At 38.9% G+C, this 21261-nt stretch overlaps 1 protein-coding gene across 7 annotated transcripts in view; it reads left to right on the top strand.

The window, feature by feature from the left end:
• Window positions 1-20429, top strand: part of LOC144379232 (uncharacterized) — a 97940-nt gene extending 77511 nt beyond the window's left edge. For 4 of the 7 annotated variants that reach the window (XM_078056558.1, XM_078056557.1, XM_078056556.1 and 1 more), the window contains 3 exons: window positions 5817-5873; window positions 19199-19267; window positions 19700-20429. In XM_078056558.1, coding sequence (XP_077912684.1) covers window positions 5817-5873; window positions 19199-19259 — 118 coding nt within the window. In that variant the 3' untranslated portion in view covers window positions 19260-19267; window positions 19700-20429. Of the gene's footprint in view, window positions 1-5816; window positions 8027-15521; window positions 15568-19198; window positions 19268-19699 lie in introns of those variants that run through there. The other 3 variants (XR_013441825.1, XM_078056559.1, XR_013441826.1) reach the window with 3 other exon arrangements.
• Window positions 20430-21261: the final 832 nt, after the last annotated feature.

Raw genomic sequence — 21261 nt, 5'->3', positions numbered from 1 at the left:
ATTGGGGAGGGTATGTGCTATGGTGAGTGCTGTGAATTGTGTAAGACTGATGAATCACAGACCTGTACCTCTGAAACAAATACATTATATGTTAAAAAAAGAAAAAAGACAGTAGGAAGGGAAAAATGAAGGGGGCGAATCGGAGGGGGAGACAAACCATGAGAGACTATGGACACTGAGAAACAAACTGAGGGTTCTAGAGGGGAGAGGGGTGGGCAGATGGGTTAGCCTGGTGATGGGTATTAAAGAGGGCACTTACTGAATGGAGCACTGGGTGTTATACGCAAACAATGAATCATGGAACACTACATAAAAAACTAATGATGTAATGTATGGTGATTAACATAATATAATAAAAAAATTATTTATAATATGTAAAGAGCATAAGATATAGCCATGTATATGTAGATGGGGCATATTTAAGTAAGCCTGGCCACTTTTAGAAGTAGGAATATATTTCTTTTTTTTTTTTTGACTTTTATTACTTTTTAATTTTTTAATTTTTTTTTTTTGGAATGTATTTCTAATGAAGGAGTGTTTGTTATTGTTTGTTCTGTGGAAGAAAACAATTGAATTAGTGAGAACAATTAACCAAATATTGATCAATGGCACATACTGGGGATCATGAGTAATCTGTTCAAGCTTGACAGGAGTATCTGTGAAATACTTAAAATAAAGAAAATGAAATAAATGTGGTATTTAATGGTGGCTTTTCTTATTAGCTAAGGAATTATGGAAAATGGCAATTCTTATTGAGTCATAGTATAACTTATTTTATGTAATTAACAAACAGGTGACTTTTTGTCTCTGTTAATTAACATGAGTTGTATTTGTGCAGGGAGTATAGGGATTGTCAAGATGTAGTCCCTGCTCCAGAGTCACTTTCACTTGGAGTTTCAGAAATTGGAAATCAGCTAAATTCTGATTTAGGATTCCATTTTTCTATATTTGCTATTGTCAACTATAGATTCCCTGATAGTAACTGGTCAGCATCAAAATATCCCCATTGCTGGTAGTCAGAGGGATGAGGTATGTCTAGAACAAAAGCAGGACATAGTGTGATTCAGTTTTGTCACATATGAGTATAATTAGCCTGATGTTCCCCACTCACTCCCCAACTTTCCCAAGAACTTGTATAAACATCTACCACTGCCCAAATGAAGCAAAATTTGGGATAAATGGAAAGTTTCATGTGTTGCCACCATACTTAAGGTGACCAATTGATGAACATGCATGTAGGCCACTAAGGTTTTGAATCTAGGTATGTGACTGGCATAATTGTGGTTAGCAAGTTATATGTATTTAAAAACAGTGATCGCTAAAATATGCAGATTTTAACAAAAGATAGAGCAGATCGTGCTAGGAATAATTAATTAATACTTATATGGGGATAAGTTAAAGCTCAAGATGTTTTACTTCTTAGGAAAAAACACACTTGGAATCTGCAAGTGTCCAGTGATAATTGACAAAATGTTTTGTAATGAGGATTCTGAAATCCTGATATGAGTTAAATCATTGCAGTGATTTAAAATAAAGTCAGGGGCGCCTGGCTGGCTCAGTCATTGGAGCATGAGACTCTTGATCTCGGGGTTGTGAGTTCAAGCCCCATGTTGGGGTTAGAGATTACTTAAAAATAAAATATTTAAAAAGTAAATTAAATAAATTGAAGTCAAACATGAGTTAAGTGGTTTCATGAGAATGAAATTTACATTAAATCAGAGTACACTACCTTCTGCTCCTCTCCATTATATATTGTGCTTCTACAAGCCACGATGCTTCTCCACTTACTTAGTTTTTTATGTATCCTCAGTGCCAACATGATTTAACATATACTGTTCCAGAATTGGTGAAGACTGTACCAATTAATCCCTCTGAATTTCAGAGAAACCCTTTTTTATAACTCTAGTTACTTTACAAACCATACTCTAATTTTAAGTGATATCTAGGTGAAAATAAAATATAATTCAAGTTACTTTCGAAACCTATTCAGGGGCGCCTGGGTGGCTTAGCTGGTTAAATATCTGACCCTTGATTTCATGGTTTCAGGGTTGTGGGATTGAGTCCCGCATCAGGCTTTAAGCTGGGCATGGAGCCTGCTTAAAATTCTCTTTCCCTCTCCCTCTGTCCCCCCTCCCCCAACAAAAAGCTATTCTTCGCCTTGCAAATCCAACATGCCTTCATGATAAAAACACTCATAAACTAGGACAGGGAGGGAATTTTCTCAACCTAATAAAAGGCATCTACAAAAATCCACAGCCTATGTATTGCCTGTAAGGTGACTGTTACTGTATATTGTCTGTGTTCCTTTCTGGTCTATGTTACTTTTAGACTCTCTCTTTGCTTAGAGGACCCCTTTCAATATTTCTTGTAGGGCTGGTTTCGTGTTTGCAAATTCCTTTAGTTTTTGTTTGTCCTGGAAGCTTTTTCTCTCTCCTTCTATTTTCAATGACAGCCTAGCTGTATATAGTATTCTTGGCTGCATATTTTTCTCATTTAGTGCTCTGAATATATCATGCCAGTCCTTTCTGGCCTGCCAGGTCTCTGTGGATAGGTCTGTTGCCAATCTAATGTTTCTACCATTGTAGGTTATAGAACTCTTGTCCCGAGGTTCTTTCAGGATTTTCTCTTTGTCTCTGAGACTCGTAAGTTATACGCAAACAATGAATCATGGAACACTACATCAAAAACTAATGATGTAATGTATAGTGATTAACATAGCATAATAAAATAAAATTTTATTTTAATCCACAATCCACAGCTAATATAATACTAAATGGGTGAAAAACTGAAAACTTTACCTTAAGATTAGAAACAAAACAAGGATGTCTGCTCTCACTACTTTTATTTGACATTGTACTGGAGGCTCAAGCCCAAGTGATTAGGCAAGAAAGAGAAATGAGAGGCATCCTGATTGTAAAGGAAGAAGTAAAAATATCCTATTTACAGATGACAAAATCTTGTATGGAGAAAATCTAAAGGCATCTATAAAAAACTCTAAGAACTAATAAAAAAGTTAAGCAAGTTTGCAAGATACAAGATCAATATACAAAAATCAATCGCATTTCTTTTTTTTTTCTGTACACTAGCAATGAAGAAATGATATCCAAAAATGATATTAAGAAAATAATTCAGTTTATAATAGAGTCAGAAAGAATAAACTATATACATTGGGCTTCAAGAGAAGCCCACTTCTCCCTCTTCCTCTGATCCTCCCCATACTTGTGCTCTCTCACTCTCTTTCTCATGAATACACCAAATCTTTTAAAAATAATAATAATAAAAAGGCAAATAACCTGATGGAAAAGTGGGCAAAATATCTGAATAGCCATTTCTCCAAAGAAGAAACACAGATGGCCAATAAATACATGGAAAGATGCTCAATGTCATTAGTCTTCAGAAAAATAAAAATCAAAACTACAATGAGATACCACATCACACCCAGTAGGTTGGCTACAATCAAAATGGCAGACAATAGCAATTATGTCAATGTGGAGAAATTGTAATCTTCATATGTTGCTAGTGGGAATGTAAAATGGTACAACTCCTTTCGAAACAGTTTGACAGTTTCTTGAAAGGTTAAACAAAGAGTTACCGTATGACTCAGCAATTCCACTCCTAGGTATATACCCAAAAGAAATGAAAACATATGTCCATATAAAACTTGTATATAAATGTTCATTTATATACATTATATATATATATATTATAACCCCATAATCATAAGCATTATAACCCCCTAATCACCCCAAACTGGAAATAATCCAAATGTCTATCAACTGATGAATGGATAAATAAAATGTGGGATAGACATCCATGAAATATTATTCAGCAATGAAAGGAATGCAGTATTGATATGTGCATCAACATAGATAAACCTTGAAAATGTTATGAAGGGTGAAAGAAGCCAGTAACAAAAAACCACAGGTTGTATGATTCTATTTATATGAAATGTCAAGAATGGGCAAAGCTATTGAGACAAAAGCTAGATTAGTAGTTGTTTAGGAGTGGGGAAGGAGGGGATAAATGGAAAGTGAGTGCTAATGTGTATGGAGTTTCTTTAAGGTGATAAATGTGTTCTAAAACTGATTATGGAGATGGCTGCACAATTCTGTGAATATACTAAAAATTATTGAATTGTACATTTAAATGGGTGAATTGTATGATATAAGAATTATATATAAATTTTATATGGGGAGAGGGAGCTGTATTAGAGTTCTCCAAAGAAATAGAACCAATGAGATTGGTAGATTGATTGATTGATTGAATATAAGGAATTAACTCACATGATTATGGAGTCTGGCAAGTCCAAAATCTGCAGGGTGGTAGCCACCCAGGTGCCCCTTAAATCTTAATTTCATCCAAAAACCCTCTCACAGAAACATCTAGAATAATGTTTGACCACATATCTGGACACTGGTTTGGCCAAGTTGACAAAAAATTAACACAAAGGCCTATTCTTCCCATTTTCTCATTGGTCCCAGAGACTGGAAAACTTTAGGAAAGGCATTGTTAATTTGTCTAAAAAGGAGTTCTAGATATAGCTTGCTCTGTACAGTAAAAGTTCAGTGGACAGTGTGTGCCTGACAGACTAATTAGGCTATTAATAGAGTTAATAATGGGGGTGATAAAAATAATTCTTAATAATAAAATGACTCAGTATCTACTTCTAGAAGTTTCCTTTTTCCTAAACTTTTACACAACTAAACGTTTAAAATGTCATTCATGTTGACATTTCTCCTTTTTATTAACACATATATTTTGTGAGTTCCTTGTAGCATATATTGTGAGCTATACATTTAAAAAATGTTTTTATTTTATTTTAAAGATTTTTGGGGTGCCTGGGTGGCTCAGTTGTTTAAGCATCTGCCTTTGGCTCAGGTCATGATCCCAGGGTCCTGAGATAGAGCCCTACGTTGGGTCCCTGCTCAACGGGGAATAGGCTTCTCCCCCTCCTTCCCACTTGTGTTCTCTCTCACTATCTCTGTCTCTCTCAAATATATTTAAAAAAAAAGATTTATTTATTTATTTGAGAGAGAGAAAGAGCACAATAGTAGGGTGAGGGGCAGAGGAAGAGGGAGAAAGAATCTCAAGCAGACTCCATGCTGAGCATGGAGCCTGACTTAGGGCTCGATCCCAGGACCCTGAGACCGTTAACTGAGCCAAAATCAAGAATCGGCTGCTTAACTGACCCAGGTTCCCCAAAAGTGTTTTGATTTTATTATTATTTTTTAAATTTATTTTTTTAAAGAAAACCCAAACATTTTATTTTATTTTTAAAGATTTTATTTATTTGTCAGAGAGAGAGAGAGCACAAGCAGAGGGAGAAGCAGGCTCCCTGCTAGCAAGAAGCCCGATGGAGGACTGGATCCCAGGACTCTGGGATCACCACCCAAGCTGAGCCTTAATGGACTGAGCCACCCAGGGGTCCCTGTTTTGATTTTAGAAGCAACAATCTTTCCTAAACATTCACCAGGGCCTAGAAATGAAAATGTTCCCTTCTGGAAACTCATACATTTAAGCACAAGTTAAGCTCTTATTTCTTTGCACAAAGTCTGCTTAGTTTTTTATATAAAATATTAAACCTGGTAGGGAGCTTATATAAATACGAGGAAAGAGTTCTGGAAGGAGATATACCAAAGGGATAATAATAGGGAGATGAAAAGGGAACTGGAACTGAGAAAATGGGGGAAATTCAAAGTGGTCTTCAAACTTATCTATATTATATTAAAAATTGATATGAAGAATATATGCACTGATCACTTTTGTAATTAGCAATGAAAAAATAACACATCTGATCTGATTCCCTTATTTTGCAGATTGCAGAATGGTGGCTTGGAGATCATTCTACTGGTAGCAACAGGACCAGAAGCCAGGTTTCCTGTCACTTAGTCCCATGCTCTAAATCATCTACCCAGCCAGTAATGTACTACAAAGATCAAAACCAGCTTTTTTTTTTCATATACTGAATATAGAAAAATATTAACTAGTCTAGAAGCTTAGTAGGTTCTTTTATAGAAATTCAATTACAAGACTCAAGTTTGTGTTTTCCAGTACCAGTAGGAAAAAAAAACAGAGTGCCTTGGAGAAGGGACTCTGAAGAACTGGTGGGCCTTAAGATGAGTCAATGAAGGAGAAAAAGAGGGTAGAGAGGAATAGGGCTACGCTGGAGTGGGGCTGGTGCACAGACCAGGGTCCCTTACCAGCAGTCAAATATGGCTCCCATGGCCTGTGAAAAAGATAGTGCTTAGCAGTTGCCCTATATTGAGTCCTGAAAGTTGCCTTACTGATTTTACGTTGGTGAGCATGAAGATTTAACTATTTCTAGAAACTATTTTGATTTACTTCTAAACCTGAACCTGGGTTCTTAGGGTCTTCTAGATGTATGTTATTTGGGAATAAAAAAGCATTTAATTTTGGGGGGCCTGGGTGGTTCAGTTGGTTAAATCTTGATATCAGCTCAGGTCTTGATCTCAGGGTTGTGAGTTCAAGCCCCATGCTGGGCTCCACACTGGGTGCTTAGCCTACTTAAAAAAACAAAGCAAAACAACAATATTTAATTTTATTAAGCACATACACATACATATATAAATCTGGCTTTCAATAAAGTGCTTTTCTTTGTAGACAAAGCTAATACATTCTATCCTCATTTTGAGTTACTTTTTAATACATTTATATTCTGTGTCTTGGTTTTCTTTCTTGTAAAAATTTAAGATGAATTTTCACTAAATACAACAAAGTTAAAGTAGAATTAGAGATTTTAAGAGTTGGAGGAAGACATAGATTCACCTAAGCTAACTTAGGTCAGCTGTGAATTTAAAGGACAAAAGACCTAAGTTTATGACTTCCCTTTACTCTTATAAGCTCCTTGGTGAATCTATCCACTGTTTGCTCCATGAGGGCAAACTCGTTTTTTGCTCAACATTTTATCCCTAACTCTGTGCCTGGCACATGATAGGTGCTCAATAAATATTTGTGAAATGAATGACTTCAAGGCTAATTGCAGAGCCAGTAGCAGAGGTTCAATAATTCTCAGTGCATGGAATATTGCAGCTTGGCTGCTGGAGGTGGGCAAATAATTGTTGACAAGGGCAAAGCCAGCCAAGGAAGAGAGGCTTCTGAGCAGAGGAAGTGGTAGTGACACAGGGAAATGGCTCATGAGGATAGAGACTGTCAGAGTGCCCAGCAAACTGGTCCTACAAAGTAAGCAACACTTCAAGGAGCCTGGAAAAGTATAGAACAGGGGAATGATCTAAATGATTGGTCCATGTTCCCAGTAAACTAAGGCTCAGAGAGGCTGTGACTTTCCCAAAGTGTCTGGTAAATCAGTAGCAGGGTTGGGAAAAGAAACCAAGTCTTCTGGCTCCTTGGACTAACATTCTTTCCCTTGTACCATTTCACCTTCTTTAGAGACTAAGAGACAAAGATGTGCAATGCTAGACTAGGAGTGTGTTCTGTGTAAAACCCCCTCAGCCTACCAAAGCAGTAACTACTGAGCTTTCTGTCTTGTCTCTGACACAGGGAAGAATGCTATCCTATAAGAGAAATGATGTCTGAGAGAAGTCCCACAGGTCAAAGTGCATAAGTACTGGTATCTATTGCCTCTCACCCAGATTGGAAGCAATCACTGATAACAAACCCTGGTTGATAGTGAAAATTAAGGGGGCACCTGAGTGGCTCAGTCGGTTAAGCTTCCAACTCTTGATTTCGGCTCAGGTCATGATCTCAGGTTCATGATTTCAAGCCCCACAACCACTATGGGCTCAGTACAGAGTCTACTTGTCCCTCTGCCCCTCCCCTTGCTCAAGCATGGGTGCCTGTGCGAGCACACTCTCTCAAATAAATAAATAAATAAATAAATAAATAAATAAATAAATAAAATCTTAAAAAAAAAAAGAAAGTGAAAATTCAAGTATACACTTTAGGACAAAGCCAGCCATTTACTAAGTAAGAAGTAATAGTAATTTTTTAAAACTGTAGCTTTGTACAACCCATCAGAAGCTATTCTTGCACTATCTTGGATCATCTCTTCTATTGCCATTTATTTATTTTTTTGAGAGAGAGTGCACGAGCATGAGGGGGAAGGGGCAGAGGGAGGGAGAAAGAGAGAGAATACTAAGTAGCTAAGTAGCTCCAGCACGGAGCCTGACTCCAGGGTCCATCTCACAACCCTGAGATCATGACCTAAGCCAAGATTCAGTTGGAAGCTTAACCAACTGAGCCACCCATGTGCCCCTATTTTTTTTTTTAAGTATAGTTGACACACATTCTTTTTTTTTTTTTAAATGAATTAATTAACCAGTTTTATTTAGAGAGAGAGTTGAGGGAAGCAGAGAGAAAGAGAGAATCCTAAGCAGGCTCCATGCCCAGTGCAGAGCCTGACGCATGGGGCTCACAACCTGATCTCACAACCCTGAGATCACAACCTGAATGGAAGTCAAGAATCGGGCACTCAACCGACTGAGCCACCCAGGCACCCTGACACACATTCTTTTGCCATCTTGAACAGATATTTATTTATTTTAGCTATTTAAACATTTCATCATTTTAATTTTTCACTTGTTCAAGACACCTCAACAAGCTTTTTAATTGCTGAAGTCAGAAGCAGCATTTTGCATCTCACTTCATGATGAGTATGCAGTGTATGTACTGTTTGTTTATTGAATAAGTGGAGACTTAAAAGTGAAATTTATTGTAGTTTCTTTTTTTTTTTTTAAAGATTTTTTATTTATTTATTTGACAGAGAGAGACAGCGAGAGAGGGAACACAAGCAGGGGGAGTGGGAGAGGGAGAAGCAGGCTTCCCGCTGAGCAGGGAGCCTGATGCGGGGCTCGATCCCAGGACCCTGGGATCACGACCTGAGCCGAAGGCAACCGCTTAACCGACTGAGCCACCCAGGTGCCCCTGTAGTTTCATTTTTTAAAAAAGTTTATTTATTTATAATCTCTATACTAAACATGGGGTTTGAACTCATGGCTCTGAAATCAAGAATCCCATGCTCTTCTGACTGAGCCAGCCAGGCACCCCTGAAATTCATTGTAGTTTTTTTTTTTAAGACTTTATTTATTTATTTGTCAGAGAGAGAGCACAGGCAAGGAGAGCAGCAGGCAGAGGGAGAAGCAGGCTCCCTGCTGAGCAGGGAGCCCCATGTGGGGATGCAGGACTCGATCCCAAGACCTTAGGATCATTACCTGAGCCCAAGGCAGATTGCTTAACCTACTAAGCTACCCAGGAGTCCCTCATTGTAGTTCTTAAATTCACTTTATAGTAGTATCAAAATCAAATATCCCAAGCTCCAAAATGGTCTTTTATATATTTATTTTATTTTTTTATTTTTGGGCCCCAAATGGTCTTTTAAAACGAAGAACCTTTCCAATGAGGAGGACAAGCTGGCTAGTATCTAGTTCTTATTTACCTTTGTTTCCCTCATCTGACACTTGACATAGAATTGAGTTCATGGTGTGTTCTAAGGAGATGCCTGTGAAGCAAATGAGTCACCACCTCGCACTTCTCATCCTTTTCACCTCCACCATGCACCAGTCTGGAGGCTTGGGGAGGGGACTGACCCCTTCCAGTAATCCCATCACCTTGATACAGGGAGTTTGTTCAGGTAATCCAAACCTGTCAATCAGTGATTCAGGAAAGGGCAGGTGACCAATTCAGGCTAATAAATAGGGACTTATGTTTTAAAAAGGTTTCTCATTTTTTTGAGAGAATGATGAAATCAGTCACTCTCCTTCTGGCTGAAGTGGAATACAGATGGGACGTTGGAACTGCTGCAGTCATTTTGTCACAGTGAAGGAAGCCGTAATTAAGATAATGCAGACACCATAGATGTCAGAGCAGAGAGATGGAAAGACAGGAAATCCTTGGTGATAGTGCTGAGACCGTGTCAAATGATTCCCATCAAACTGACCTTGAAATCTGACCACGGGCAGATCCAGGTTTAGGTTTGGAGTGTTGAAGTGACTTCAAAGCTTATACAATTTGAGAGTTTTCTTTAAGAAAAAGAATGCGAGATTACAAATGCAAAAGTAAATTCAAATGTGACTATTTAATTAGAATGAGAAAAAAAAAATCATACCAAACCATGAATTTTGAAAAGCTGACAAATTTCCCCAAATCAGTAATCTTTTTGTTTTCTTTTCTGCCTGACATACCTTTATGGTACTTTTTGCTCCTACTTTTTGGGATGCATTTTCTTTGATGTCCTCTTCATAAGACAATAGCATTAGAGAGATTTTGTAATCTTTTTTTTTTTTAAAGATTTTATTTATTTGAGACAGAATGAGAGAGAGAGAGCACATGAGAGGGGGGAGGGTCAGAGGGAGAAGCAGGCTCCTTGCTGAGCAGGGAGCCCGATGCGGGACTCGATCCAGAGACTCCAGGATCATGACCTGAGCCGAAGGCAGTCGCTTAACCAACTGAGCCACCCAGGCGCCCGAGATTTTGTAATCTTGAAGAGAATTCAGTGTTTCCTCTTCCATGATCCAAATTTGTTTTGTTTAAACCTTAAATAAGTTTATTTCAGTTTTACAGCATTTTTGTAATGGCATGCAAAGTATACAGGTTTGTCAAATGTGGGAAACCCTCTATCACATTTCATATGTGACTTACAGGATTTCAGGGTATTTCAAATTTTCTTGAGCAATGATAGTCTTAAATCTTACAGTGTAAAACAGTGCACTTTGAGTGGACCAACCGTCCTCAGTGTCTTCTTTGTAGTGGCAGATTATGAATTTCCTGCTCTCCTCCTTGGTATCAGTATCTTGGAGCAGCTACATACATGTGGCCCCCCTCAGATTTGTTCATTGCACTGCTATAGTTTGTGCCCTAGAAGCACAGGAATTCTGATAAGTTCTATCTCAAATGATTCTCATCATAAAAGAAAAAGAGCCAGCTACATTTTAAATTTTATATACTGCATCATCCAGTGTATACCTGACATGAGAGAATTTCTGTTTCTGCTTACACTTGCACCTATCTGATGATCTGATCGGGTTCCTTGGGCCGTGACTGAGCTCAGCGGATTTTACTCACTGTTGGGTGTGAAGTGGTACTCAGCTGGCAAGTTGACTGGTCACTGGATGATTGGGGATGGAATCTCTGGTGGCCGGTGGTTGGCTGGCCCTCAGCTGAGGCAACAGGGAAGATTAGGCTTTGTGTGTTCCATCTTTCAGGAAGCTCGCTTGGGCTCCTTCACAGGGTGGTCCGAGATCCAAGGGTGGTCACTGTTCCAAGTGCTAATGCGCAAATCCTTTTCAAGTCTCTGTTTGCTTCATGGATGGGATCACAGGAGTCTCACAAATACTTCCCAACACTCAAGCCCTGCCTTGGCCTGATCTGACGCTCTTCTCCCTGAGTCCTAACCCTGGTCCAACAGTAATTAGGTACAGAGATATGGCCTTAAAGAATCTCTAGTGATGGAGCTGAATCAATTTTCCTTATTCCTGTCTTATGCCAGGATGCATAATTTGTACAATTCTTTCGTAGTAAAAGTGTCTTGTTATTAAAATAGAATGCTTTGGGGGGCGCCTGGGTGGCTCAGTCGGTTAATCGTCTGCCTTCAGCTCAGGTCATGATCCTAGGGTCCTGGGATCGAGTCCCGCATCGGGCTCCCTGCTTAGCAGAGAGTCTGCTTCTCCCTTTCTCTCTCCCTCTGCCTCTCCCCCTGCTTGTGCTTGCTCTCTCTCTCTCAAATAAATCAATAAAATCTTTAAAAAAAAAAAAAAATAGAATGCTTTGTCCCCAGTAATCAAGTTTTAAACCTACCATTCCACATTATCATGGCATTTCATGTCTTTAAGCTTGTTTTATGTATTTGCAGCCTGAATCTAGATGAAATTTTCTGGTACTGACAAACTTTCAGTAATTGAGTTGTAGGTTAACATTCTTTGTCTTGCAAGCAAAACCCAAGTTCATATGTAGGGCTGATAAGTAATCACTATCTCCTCAGGGAACCAGAGATTTGCATGCTGTGTTGTCAAGGTAACAGCTGCCCATGTCTTCCCAACAGGATCTGTTCATACAGTTATTGAAGCTAACAAAGTGTGAGTCTGCTGCCACAAGCCAGGGGTCAGTTTGCGAATGATGTCTCTCTTGAGGACTAATCAATAAGAGCATTACCTTCCCAGACAGAGACCACAGCAATGGCAACCATGTGAAACTGACACATTATCTTCCTTTTCCATTATATCTGAAGCTCTGATGACAGCACACCCATCTTTCTTTGTTCAGTTACGGGTTTTTTGTTTTGTTTTGTTTTTGTGAGCTCTAAAGATTTAATACCCTATAGCTGACCCAGAATGTTCGACTGGGACAAGTCCTAATGGGTTGTTACTTTCAAGAGAAATCAAAGTCCTAAGTTTATAGAGAACAGCCGTCAGTGGAGAGGTCAGTGGTAAACAGAGTGGTAGGAAAGGATGGCGAATCTAGAAGGATAAAAAGAGACAAGTATATGTTACAGAGAAGGACTTTCTACACTAGCAAATTAGGAGAGTCTGGCCTGCTGTGAAGCAGCTGACATGAGGCTCCAAGGTCCTGCTGATAATCATAGGACCTCCACCTTCACAGACAAAAAAAAAAGCACAATCTGGACAGAATATACTCTCACACTCTCCTAGATCCTGGGGAAAAAAAAAACACCTTTTAAAAAAACCCCAAACCAAATTCTACATTCTAGGTGAAAGATGATCCTGATGAATAAGCCTCTCCTACTGCAAAAATAGAAGAATGATTTCTATGCTAACATCCTTAGGAGCCTAGAGACCATACCTATTTAAGGACCGTCCAAGGATTAGATTCATATCTTAGTATTTGGTTTGTTTCTTAACTTATAAATAATGCAGATTTGATTTTCCTCTAATGGATTTGCTGATAGTACAAGTGAAAATCACAATCATTTAAGTGAGAAGTTTGATTATTCCTAACCATTTAATAGTATTACTTACTAGGAAAGGAATACCATGAGAATCAACAAAAATGGGCTCCCCACACAGTCAGTTGCTTGCCTTGCGCTGCCCCCTTCCTGCCATCCATTTCCATCCAGAGCAAGTAAGGACCTTGGAGGCTGGTGCTCAGAGAATCCCTCACTGGGAAAACTTAAATATAGACTGACTGTATATCAAAAGACACTATTAAATTTATGTCAGTTTTCTTAGATGTGGTAATGGTATTGTGATTATGTAGGTGAATGTTCTTATTTTTAGATGAAGCATGTGAACTATTTAGGGGTGGAATTTTCTGATGTCTTCACCTTACTTTCAAAAAAACATATGTGGAAAAAGAAAAAAAGGAGGGAGGCAGGGGGTGGGCAGATACAAGCAAATGCACCAAATGCTAAAATTATTTGATCTCAGTAAAAAATATATGGTGTTAATTGCACCATTTTTATTTTCACTATTTGGAAGGTTTGCAAATTTTCAAAATAAAATGTTGGGGAAAAGATATATATAAAAAGAAATCATAGTCCCTGACCTCTAGTGATTCTAGAAGTTTCTTTGAATCATTTTTAAAGAAACCCCAAAACCAAATTCTACACTCTAAGTGAAAGGTGATCCTAATGAATAAACTTCCCCTACTGCAAATATATAAGAATGATTTCTATGCTGACATCCTTAAGAGCCTAGAGACTATACCTATTTAAGGACTGTCTGTCCAAGCTTCTTTGAATCATAACTGAGAAGCTGACACTCCATACCAGGCATCTGGTGGTCCATGCATTAGTTAGTTCAGGCATTGTTCCTCCAAAAAACTAGAAAGCAAGTGGGCAGTAGGGTTGCTGTGGGCAGGACTTCAGGTAGCAGAGGGAGAGCCTAGGATGCTGTTTCATTGGCTCACTGATCTTACAAGTGGACGTGGGAGGTGGAGGGTTAAGCACAAAGTATTATCCAAAGAACAGACTAGACCAATCCTAAAATTTGTATGGAACCACAAAATACCCGAGATGGCCAAAACAATCTTGAAAAATAAAAATAAAACTGGAGGTATCATAATTTCAGACTTCAAGTTATATTACAGAGCTGTAGTAATCAAAACAGTATGGTAGTAGCACAAAAACAGACACATAGATCAATGGAACAGAATAGAAAGCCCAGAAATAAACCCACAATTATATGGTCAATTAATTTTTGACAAAGGAGTCAAGAATATGCAATGGGAAAAAGTCTCTTCAACAAATGGTGTTGGGAAAATTGGACATCTACATGCAAAAGAATGAGACTGGACCACTTTCTTACACCATATACAAAAAGAAACTCAAAAAAGGACCAAAATGTGAGACCTGAAACCATAACAATCCTAGAAGAGAGCAAAGGCAGTAATCTCTTTGACATCAGTCGTAACAACATCTTTCTAGATAATATTTCCTGAGGCAAGGGAAACAAAAGCAAAAATAAACTATTGGGACTATATCAAAATAAAAGTTTCTGCACAGCAAGGGAAACAACCAGCAAAACTAAGACAACCTACTGAATGGGAGAACAAATTTGCAAATGACATATCCAATAAAGGGTTAATATCCAGAATATATAAAGAATTTATATAACTCAATACATAAAAAACACACAAAACCCAAATAATCCAATTAAAAAATGTGCAGAAGACATGAACAGACATTTCTCCAAAGAAGACATTCAGATGGCCAACAGATACATGAGAAGATGCTCAACAGCACTCATCACCAGGGAAATGCAAATCAAAACTGTCAGTATGGCTAAAATCAAAAACTCAAGAAACATCAAGTGTTGGTGAGGATGTGGAGAAAAAGGAACCCTTGTGCACTGTTGGTGGGAATGCAAACTGGTGCAGCCACTGTGGAAGACAGTATGGAGGTTCCTCAAAAAATTTAAAATAGAAATACCATATGATCCAGTAATCAAGCACTACTGGTATTTACACAAAGAATACAAAAACGGTATTTCGAAGGGATATATGCATCCTATGTTTATTGCAGCATTATTTACAATAGCCAAATTGTGGAAGCAACCCAAGTGTCCATCGGTAGATGAATGGATAAAGAAGAAGTGGAATATATATACACAATGGAATATTATTCAGTCATAAAAAAGAATGAAGTCTCGCTGTTTGCAACAACATGGATGGATCTAGAGGGTATAATGCTAAGCAAAATAAGCCAGTCAGAGAAAGACAAATACCATATATAGTTTCACTCATACGTGGAATTTAAGCAACACAACAAATGCACAAAAAAGAAAAAAAGAGACAAACCAAAAAAAACAGACTCTTAACTACGGAGAACAGAGGGTTACCAGAGGGGAGGTAGGTAAGGGGAGGATGAAACAGGTGAAGGAGATTAGGAGGGCTCTTGATGAGCACTAAGTAATATGTGGAGTTGTTGAATCACTGTATTGTACACCGAAACTAATATAACACTGTATGTTAATTACACTGGAATTAAAATTAAAAAAAAAAAACAATCAAGAACGTAAGGTTGAGGACATTAATATATTTCTCTTTTCTCTATTTTGCTGCATCATTTATTATTGTTTTGGTCTGAGAATCAGATCTGTTTCCCTGGTCTCAAGGAGCAACTTTTTACACCAAAACACAGTAAGTACCATCCCAATAGTTTCTGATTCGAGAGAAAAGCTGAGCGTGAGTCTATACCTATGTGCGTGCACCTGTGCGCGTGCATGCAGGTGCATTGGCTAAGCGTTTGAAACAATTGCAGACTGCTACAGTGGAAGGAATGGATTCAGTGTTTCCTAAACTGTTTTCCCATTAAAAAAATAAAGTACTTTGTAGTCAAATAAGTTTGGAAATACTGCATATTGCACTATCTTCTTCAGATTCATTTTTTTTTTCAAGATTCTATCTATTCATTTAACAGAGAGAGACACAGCGAGAGAGGGAATACAAGCAGGGGGAGTAGGAGAGGGAGAAGCAGGCTTCCCCGCAGAGCAGGGAGCCCGATGTGGGGCTCGATCCCAGGACCCCGGGATCATGACCTGAGCCCAAGGCAGACACCTAACGACTGAGCCACCCAGGCACCCCAGATTCAAAGCACATTAGTTTATTTAAAATTTTGAGAGGTCCCACAAAAAGGACTATGTTATGTACTAACGGTTTAGCACAGGGTTTTCCAAATTTATCAGGATACCTATTCAACATTATGCTGCAGGACGCTCAAGTCTAAATGCAACTAGGAGAGCTATTTAAAACTATCAGACATTAATGTTTTCTACTAAATTCTGTTGCTATTAAATGACAATCTAGAAACAATGGTTTTTCCAGAAACAGGTTTTGTATACACTATCATATGTAAGTTATGGTAGGAAAGTTCTGGGAGCCAAAGTGACTTAGATACAAATCTTCAACGAAAATGAGGCATTTGAAAAGTAGAATCTTAACGGGAAAGTCCAAGTTAGGAAAACACACTTGTAGTTGTTTCAAGACACACATATATTTTAGAAACCAAAGTGTATCACTAATGTTAAATATTCCTAATCTCATTGGCATTGCCATGCTAATTTCATTCTTCCATACTTTTTGCTATTCTCTTGCACTTCATTATTGCCACCAACTCTTCCTTAAAAGTGTTGCCTAAGACAAATGGATGGGTAAATAGTGTATAAATGGATGGACAGATGGATAGATAGGTGGCAGGATAATTTTTTTAAAGATCCTATTTATTTATTTGACAGAGAGAGACACAGCGAGAGAGGGAACACAAGCAGGAGGAGTGGGAGAGGGAGAAGCAGGCTTCCTGCGGAGCAGGGAGCCCAATGCGGGGCTTGATCCCAGGACCTGGGATTATGACCGGGGCCGAAGGCAGACGCTTAACGACTGAGCCACCCAGGTGCCCCAGGTAGCAGGATATTAAAACTGAAGTTTTAACCAGAACACCAAAATAAAATAGATGTGAACTGCCAGAGACAGATTCCCATATGTAGAATTTACAAGGGAGATTTTCTCAAGACTCTTAGATCAAGGATATAAAGTGGTGGGGGAAAAAAAGTGGGGCAGTCTTTGAGGAGCCCATGCAAATGACCCATCAGAGAGCCAACATATTATTTTTAAAAAATACTTTATTTATGGGCATGGGGGAGTCTGCTTCTCTCTCTCCCTGCCCCCCACTTGTGTTCCCTCTCTCACTGTCTCTCTCTGTCAAATAAATAAAATCTTAAAAAAATATTTTATTTATTATTTATTTAAGAGAGAGAAAGAGCACAAGCGGGGGTGGGGCTGGGGGCTAGAGGGAGAGGGAGAAGCGGACTCCCCGCTGAGCAGGGAGCCCGATTCAAGGCTCCATCTCAGGACCCTGCGATCATGACCCGAGTGAGAGGCAGGTGCTTAACTGACTGAGCCACCCAGGCGCCCCAGTGCTAACTTATTTGATGTCTGCCAGGCCTGAGAGCACACAGTCTCTCCTCCTACTCCACCCTTCCTACTCCCTTGCAGGGGTCTGAGATTGGCCTGAAAACTGAGGTTGGGGTTGGAGGTGGAGAGAGAGAAGCCAACCACAGAGCCCCTTCTCTCACTTCAGGTTTCCAGTCTGCAACAGAACTGAGCTGGGTAGAAAAGAATCAATTTATTTATTTACCTATTCATTCATTCGTTCGTTCATTGCAATCACCCAACATTGAGCTTGAACCCACACCCCAACATCAAGAGTGGCAAGCTCTACCAAAATGAGCCAGCCGGGCACACAGGAAGAATCACCTTTAAATCAAGTTCAGAATTCTGTTCAACATCTTGGACTGGAAAGTCTGATTATGAATTAAGACTGTGACTTAAAGTGACAGTCACTTAAAGTGAGAGCGAGCAATCTATTAATTAAGATTGAGCTAAAAAGTTACGGAGACCACCACCGTTTTCATTTCAGATAAGGGGAAAGGTTGTTGCTGCTTAATTTACTATAAAGAGTATACGGAAGATAGAAGAAAAGTTGTGTTTGATCACACACAACCCTATTGCTCGCGTCCAGTGTCACGACCTAACTTTCTGTTCTGCCTGCAATGGTATTATTCTGATGCTGTGTACCTCACAAGTCGTGCATTCACCCTGCTGCTGAGTGTTAGATGACGGATAGATGAGACAGTAAGAAAGATAAGATAGTAAGATTGATTGATAAAGTTAGTTAACAGAACTTCTACCTAACAATTCTCAGATGTTTCTAGAGAGCACTAGAGATGCCTGGAATGATGCAAAAAGGGGTTGAGAATGTTTGTCTTACTGCTAGACCATGAACTCCTTGCAACAAAGGACTGGTTCTATTTCATCTTTACTTCCCAGGGTTTACTTCAGTTGCCAGAACACAGAAAGAGCCGACAAACTACTCTGAACGGTTAATGTACCTTAAGTAACATTACTAGTTAAATCAGGATTGTTGATTTTTTAACTATATATTTAGGTAGTATTAATGCTATTGAGTTATTACTATTTTTCAATGTGAGAATTTAATCCTCCAGCATATAATTTTAATATGTTCCTCATCATAATTCAGCACTTTTTTTTCATTGAACTGTAACTATAAAAACTTTGTACATCCCTGCATCACTGCTTAGTAACTTTAAATGGAGCCACAAGATGGGGAAATGCCGGGAATTCTCTTGTTGACATTCAAGCCTGATTACACTCTGCTCTCCCCTGTCCTTGCCCCCTTTGTCCTGCCATTCTTGTCCATGAACCGCTTTTGCAGTCAAACTGGGCTACTTGGCATCCCAAAGTGCACAGTGTTTCCTCTCTTCCTGCCTAACGATTTCCTCTTGCCTGGAGTGCTCTTCCTATTCCTCTTTGCCCTACCTTCTCTTGCATCTTAATGGATTCCTCATAACCCTGTCCCACCTTCTCTACAGCGTTGTCCTGGGCCAGCCCAGGAACATCTTCCTCTGACTCTGGAAGATCTACCAGGCTACATCACTCAGGAAGCATTAACTTGTTAACTTTTTGTGTGTATTTGCATGATTTGACCATCTGGATTTTGATGTTTTGAGGGTAAGGATTCTGTTTTATTTTACTTTTATTTGTTTAAAGATTTTTTATTAGTTAAGTAATATCTACCCCCAACAAGGAGCTCGAACTCACAACCCTGAGATCAAGAGTCAGGTGCTCTACCAACAGAGCCAGCAAGCTGGCCCAGTTCTGTTTTAGACATTTTGATTTCCCTCACATGCCTTGGACATAATAAGAACTGATGTATTTTGACTTATTTAAAATTGATTTTCCTACTTTAAAATAGGCAGAGGAACTCTGCTAATGTTCCTCAAAAGGCAACACCCAGAAGAGGCAGACTGGGATGATTGAAAGTGTGAGTGTTGTTATATACTCCGATTAAAATTCTCAAAGCAATTCAAAAGAGTATTTATTGGGTGAATAAATGAATAAAATAAACACTGAATATTGATTTGGTACATATGTAATATAACTATATTGGAGGATGGGGGAAGAATGTGTATATTGGCATGGGGCGCATAGGAAGAAAGCTAAATCTTCATCTTCCATAGTCGTTAAGAAATCAATACATAATTTCTAAAATGGAAAAAAAGTCAATAAAATAACAGTGTCAATATGTTATTTAGGGTCACAGAGGTAAATAACAAAAGAGCTAAAAAAGTACAAAAAAAATGGTTACCTCTGTAGACCTTTTATCTCTTGGGAGCACATCTCACTCTCTTGATTTTAAATAAATACATTTCCAATTCTGGATTTCTTAGTTTCTCTTTCTTTTTATATCTTTCAGATGTGTCCTGCTGGGTAAACAGCTTACAACTTATTTGCTTAAAATCTGATATCATCTCTCTCCCTCCTACCATACTGAGAGGTTTCTACAACTTTGCATCACTCCCAGGGGCATCATTTTGTTATTCCTTCCTCTTCTTTCTCTAGTCATTCAACAAGTATTTATTGAATGCCTACTCTATCTGAGCCATTGTACTAGATCCTGGATAAGTAAGTAATTGATAAGTAAGCCCTCACAGTTGAGATGATTCTTCTCCAGTGTTCCTTTGGTCTGCCTGCTTTGTTTTGTTTTAGTTTTTGCAGTCCCTTCCCCAAAACAGATGACAACCATTGGTTCATCGCCCAGGGAAAATAGAATTATTCATTCTTAGGTTATGAATATAAAATCTTGGCCGTCATCTTGAGGTCAGGCCAGAGAATATGGGCCAGTCAGCAAACATTGGTCAACACTGTTGGGAAACTCTGAAGTATATGCTCCATTGCTGTTGGTGGGTCAAGTGCATCGTGCTGTAAACAACATTTGTATATTTCATTTATCCATTCAATATTTCTTGATTATCTACTGTTTCTAGGAACTGTGAAAGTAATGTAATACACTAGGATCACAACAGAATATAATACAAGACCATTGCAATTTTTTATATATTTCAGCCACATGTATTTGTGTGTCTAAGGCAAATAATTGAACATAATGTGATGAGCGTCCTAATAAAGATATGGAAGAATGGCAATGTGACCACGGGGAGAGAAGCATCCAATCCTGCGTGTCAGGAAGAGTCACGGATGGAATGAAGTAAATCTCAAAAGAAAAGTAGAGTCTGACAAGAGGAAGAGTGTGTGGAGGCATAAGGGCATGAAGGGGGTCTGTCATCTTTGGGCAGCAGCAAGTGACAACTAGGTGCGGGAGGGGGTGGAGGGGGAGTGAACGGAGAAGTAGGAGGGGCCAAGTTGTGAAAAGCCTAAACATGAAAAGAATCTTAAGCAGTGAAATGGCATGCCTTTTAGAAAGATGTGGTGTGATGTGGGTGGGAGGGTTGTAGGGGAGACTGGAGAAAGGAAGAGCAGTTGCTAGGTTTTTGTAATAGTCCAGGTGAGAAATGATGAGCCCCTGAATAAGGATAGTGACCATGGGGAAGGAGAATGAGAATGACTTTAAAAGCTGTGTAGGAGGTAGAATTTACAGAACTTGGTAGACATATAGGGAAGGAAGTTGGAGGTTATGAATCAGGTTTCTAGCACAGGAGCTGGATGGATGAAAAAGGAAGAACAAGTTTATGAGTGAGAAAAAAATTGATTTAGTTTTGAAGACGTTGAATTTGTGGCCATAGGGGACAATGGATTAGAGCTCCTTAGAGGCACCTGTAAGTATGTGAGAGAAGAATAGGGAAGGAAACCGTATAGGATAGGGAAGAAACAATGAAGGGATAATGGGCACTGATCATCAGGAGAGGAAGAGATGTCAGCTTCCTGGAGGGCAGAGAAGAATACATTTGGTACCCAGCAGATCCAGGGCATCTCTTCTTTCTTGCCTGCCCAGTTCTGATGGCAAGTAGGTAATGTAGC

This window comes from Halichoerus grypus, chromosome 10 (assembly GCF_964656455.1).
Source record: "Halichoerus grypus chromosome 10, mHalGry1.hap1.1, whole genome shotgun sequence".
Taxonomy (NCBI): domain Eukaryota; kingdom Metazoa; phylum Chordata; class Mammalia; order Carnivora; family Phocidae; genus Halichoerus; species Halichoerus grypus.
Note: the sequence above shows the minus strand (reverse complement) of the source record. Positions and strands in the feature narration are given on the sequence as shown.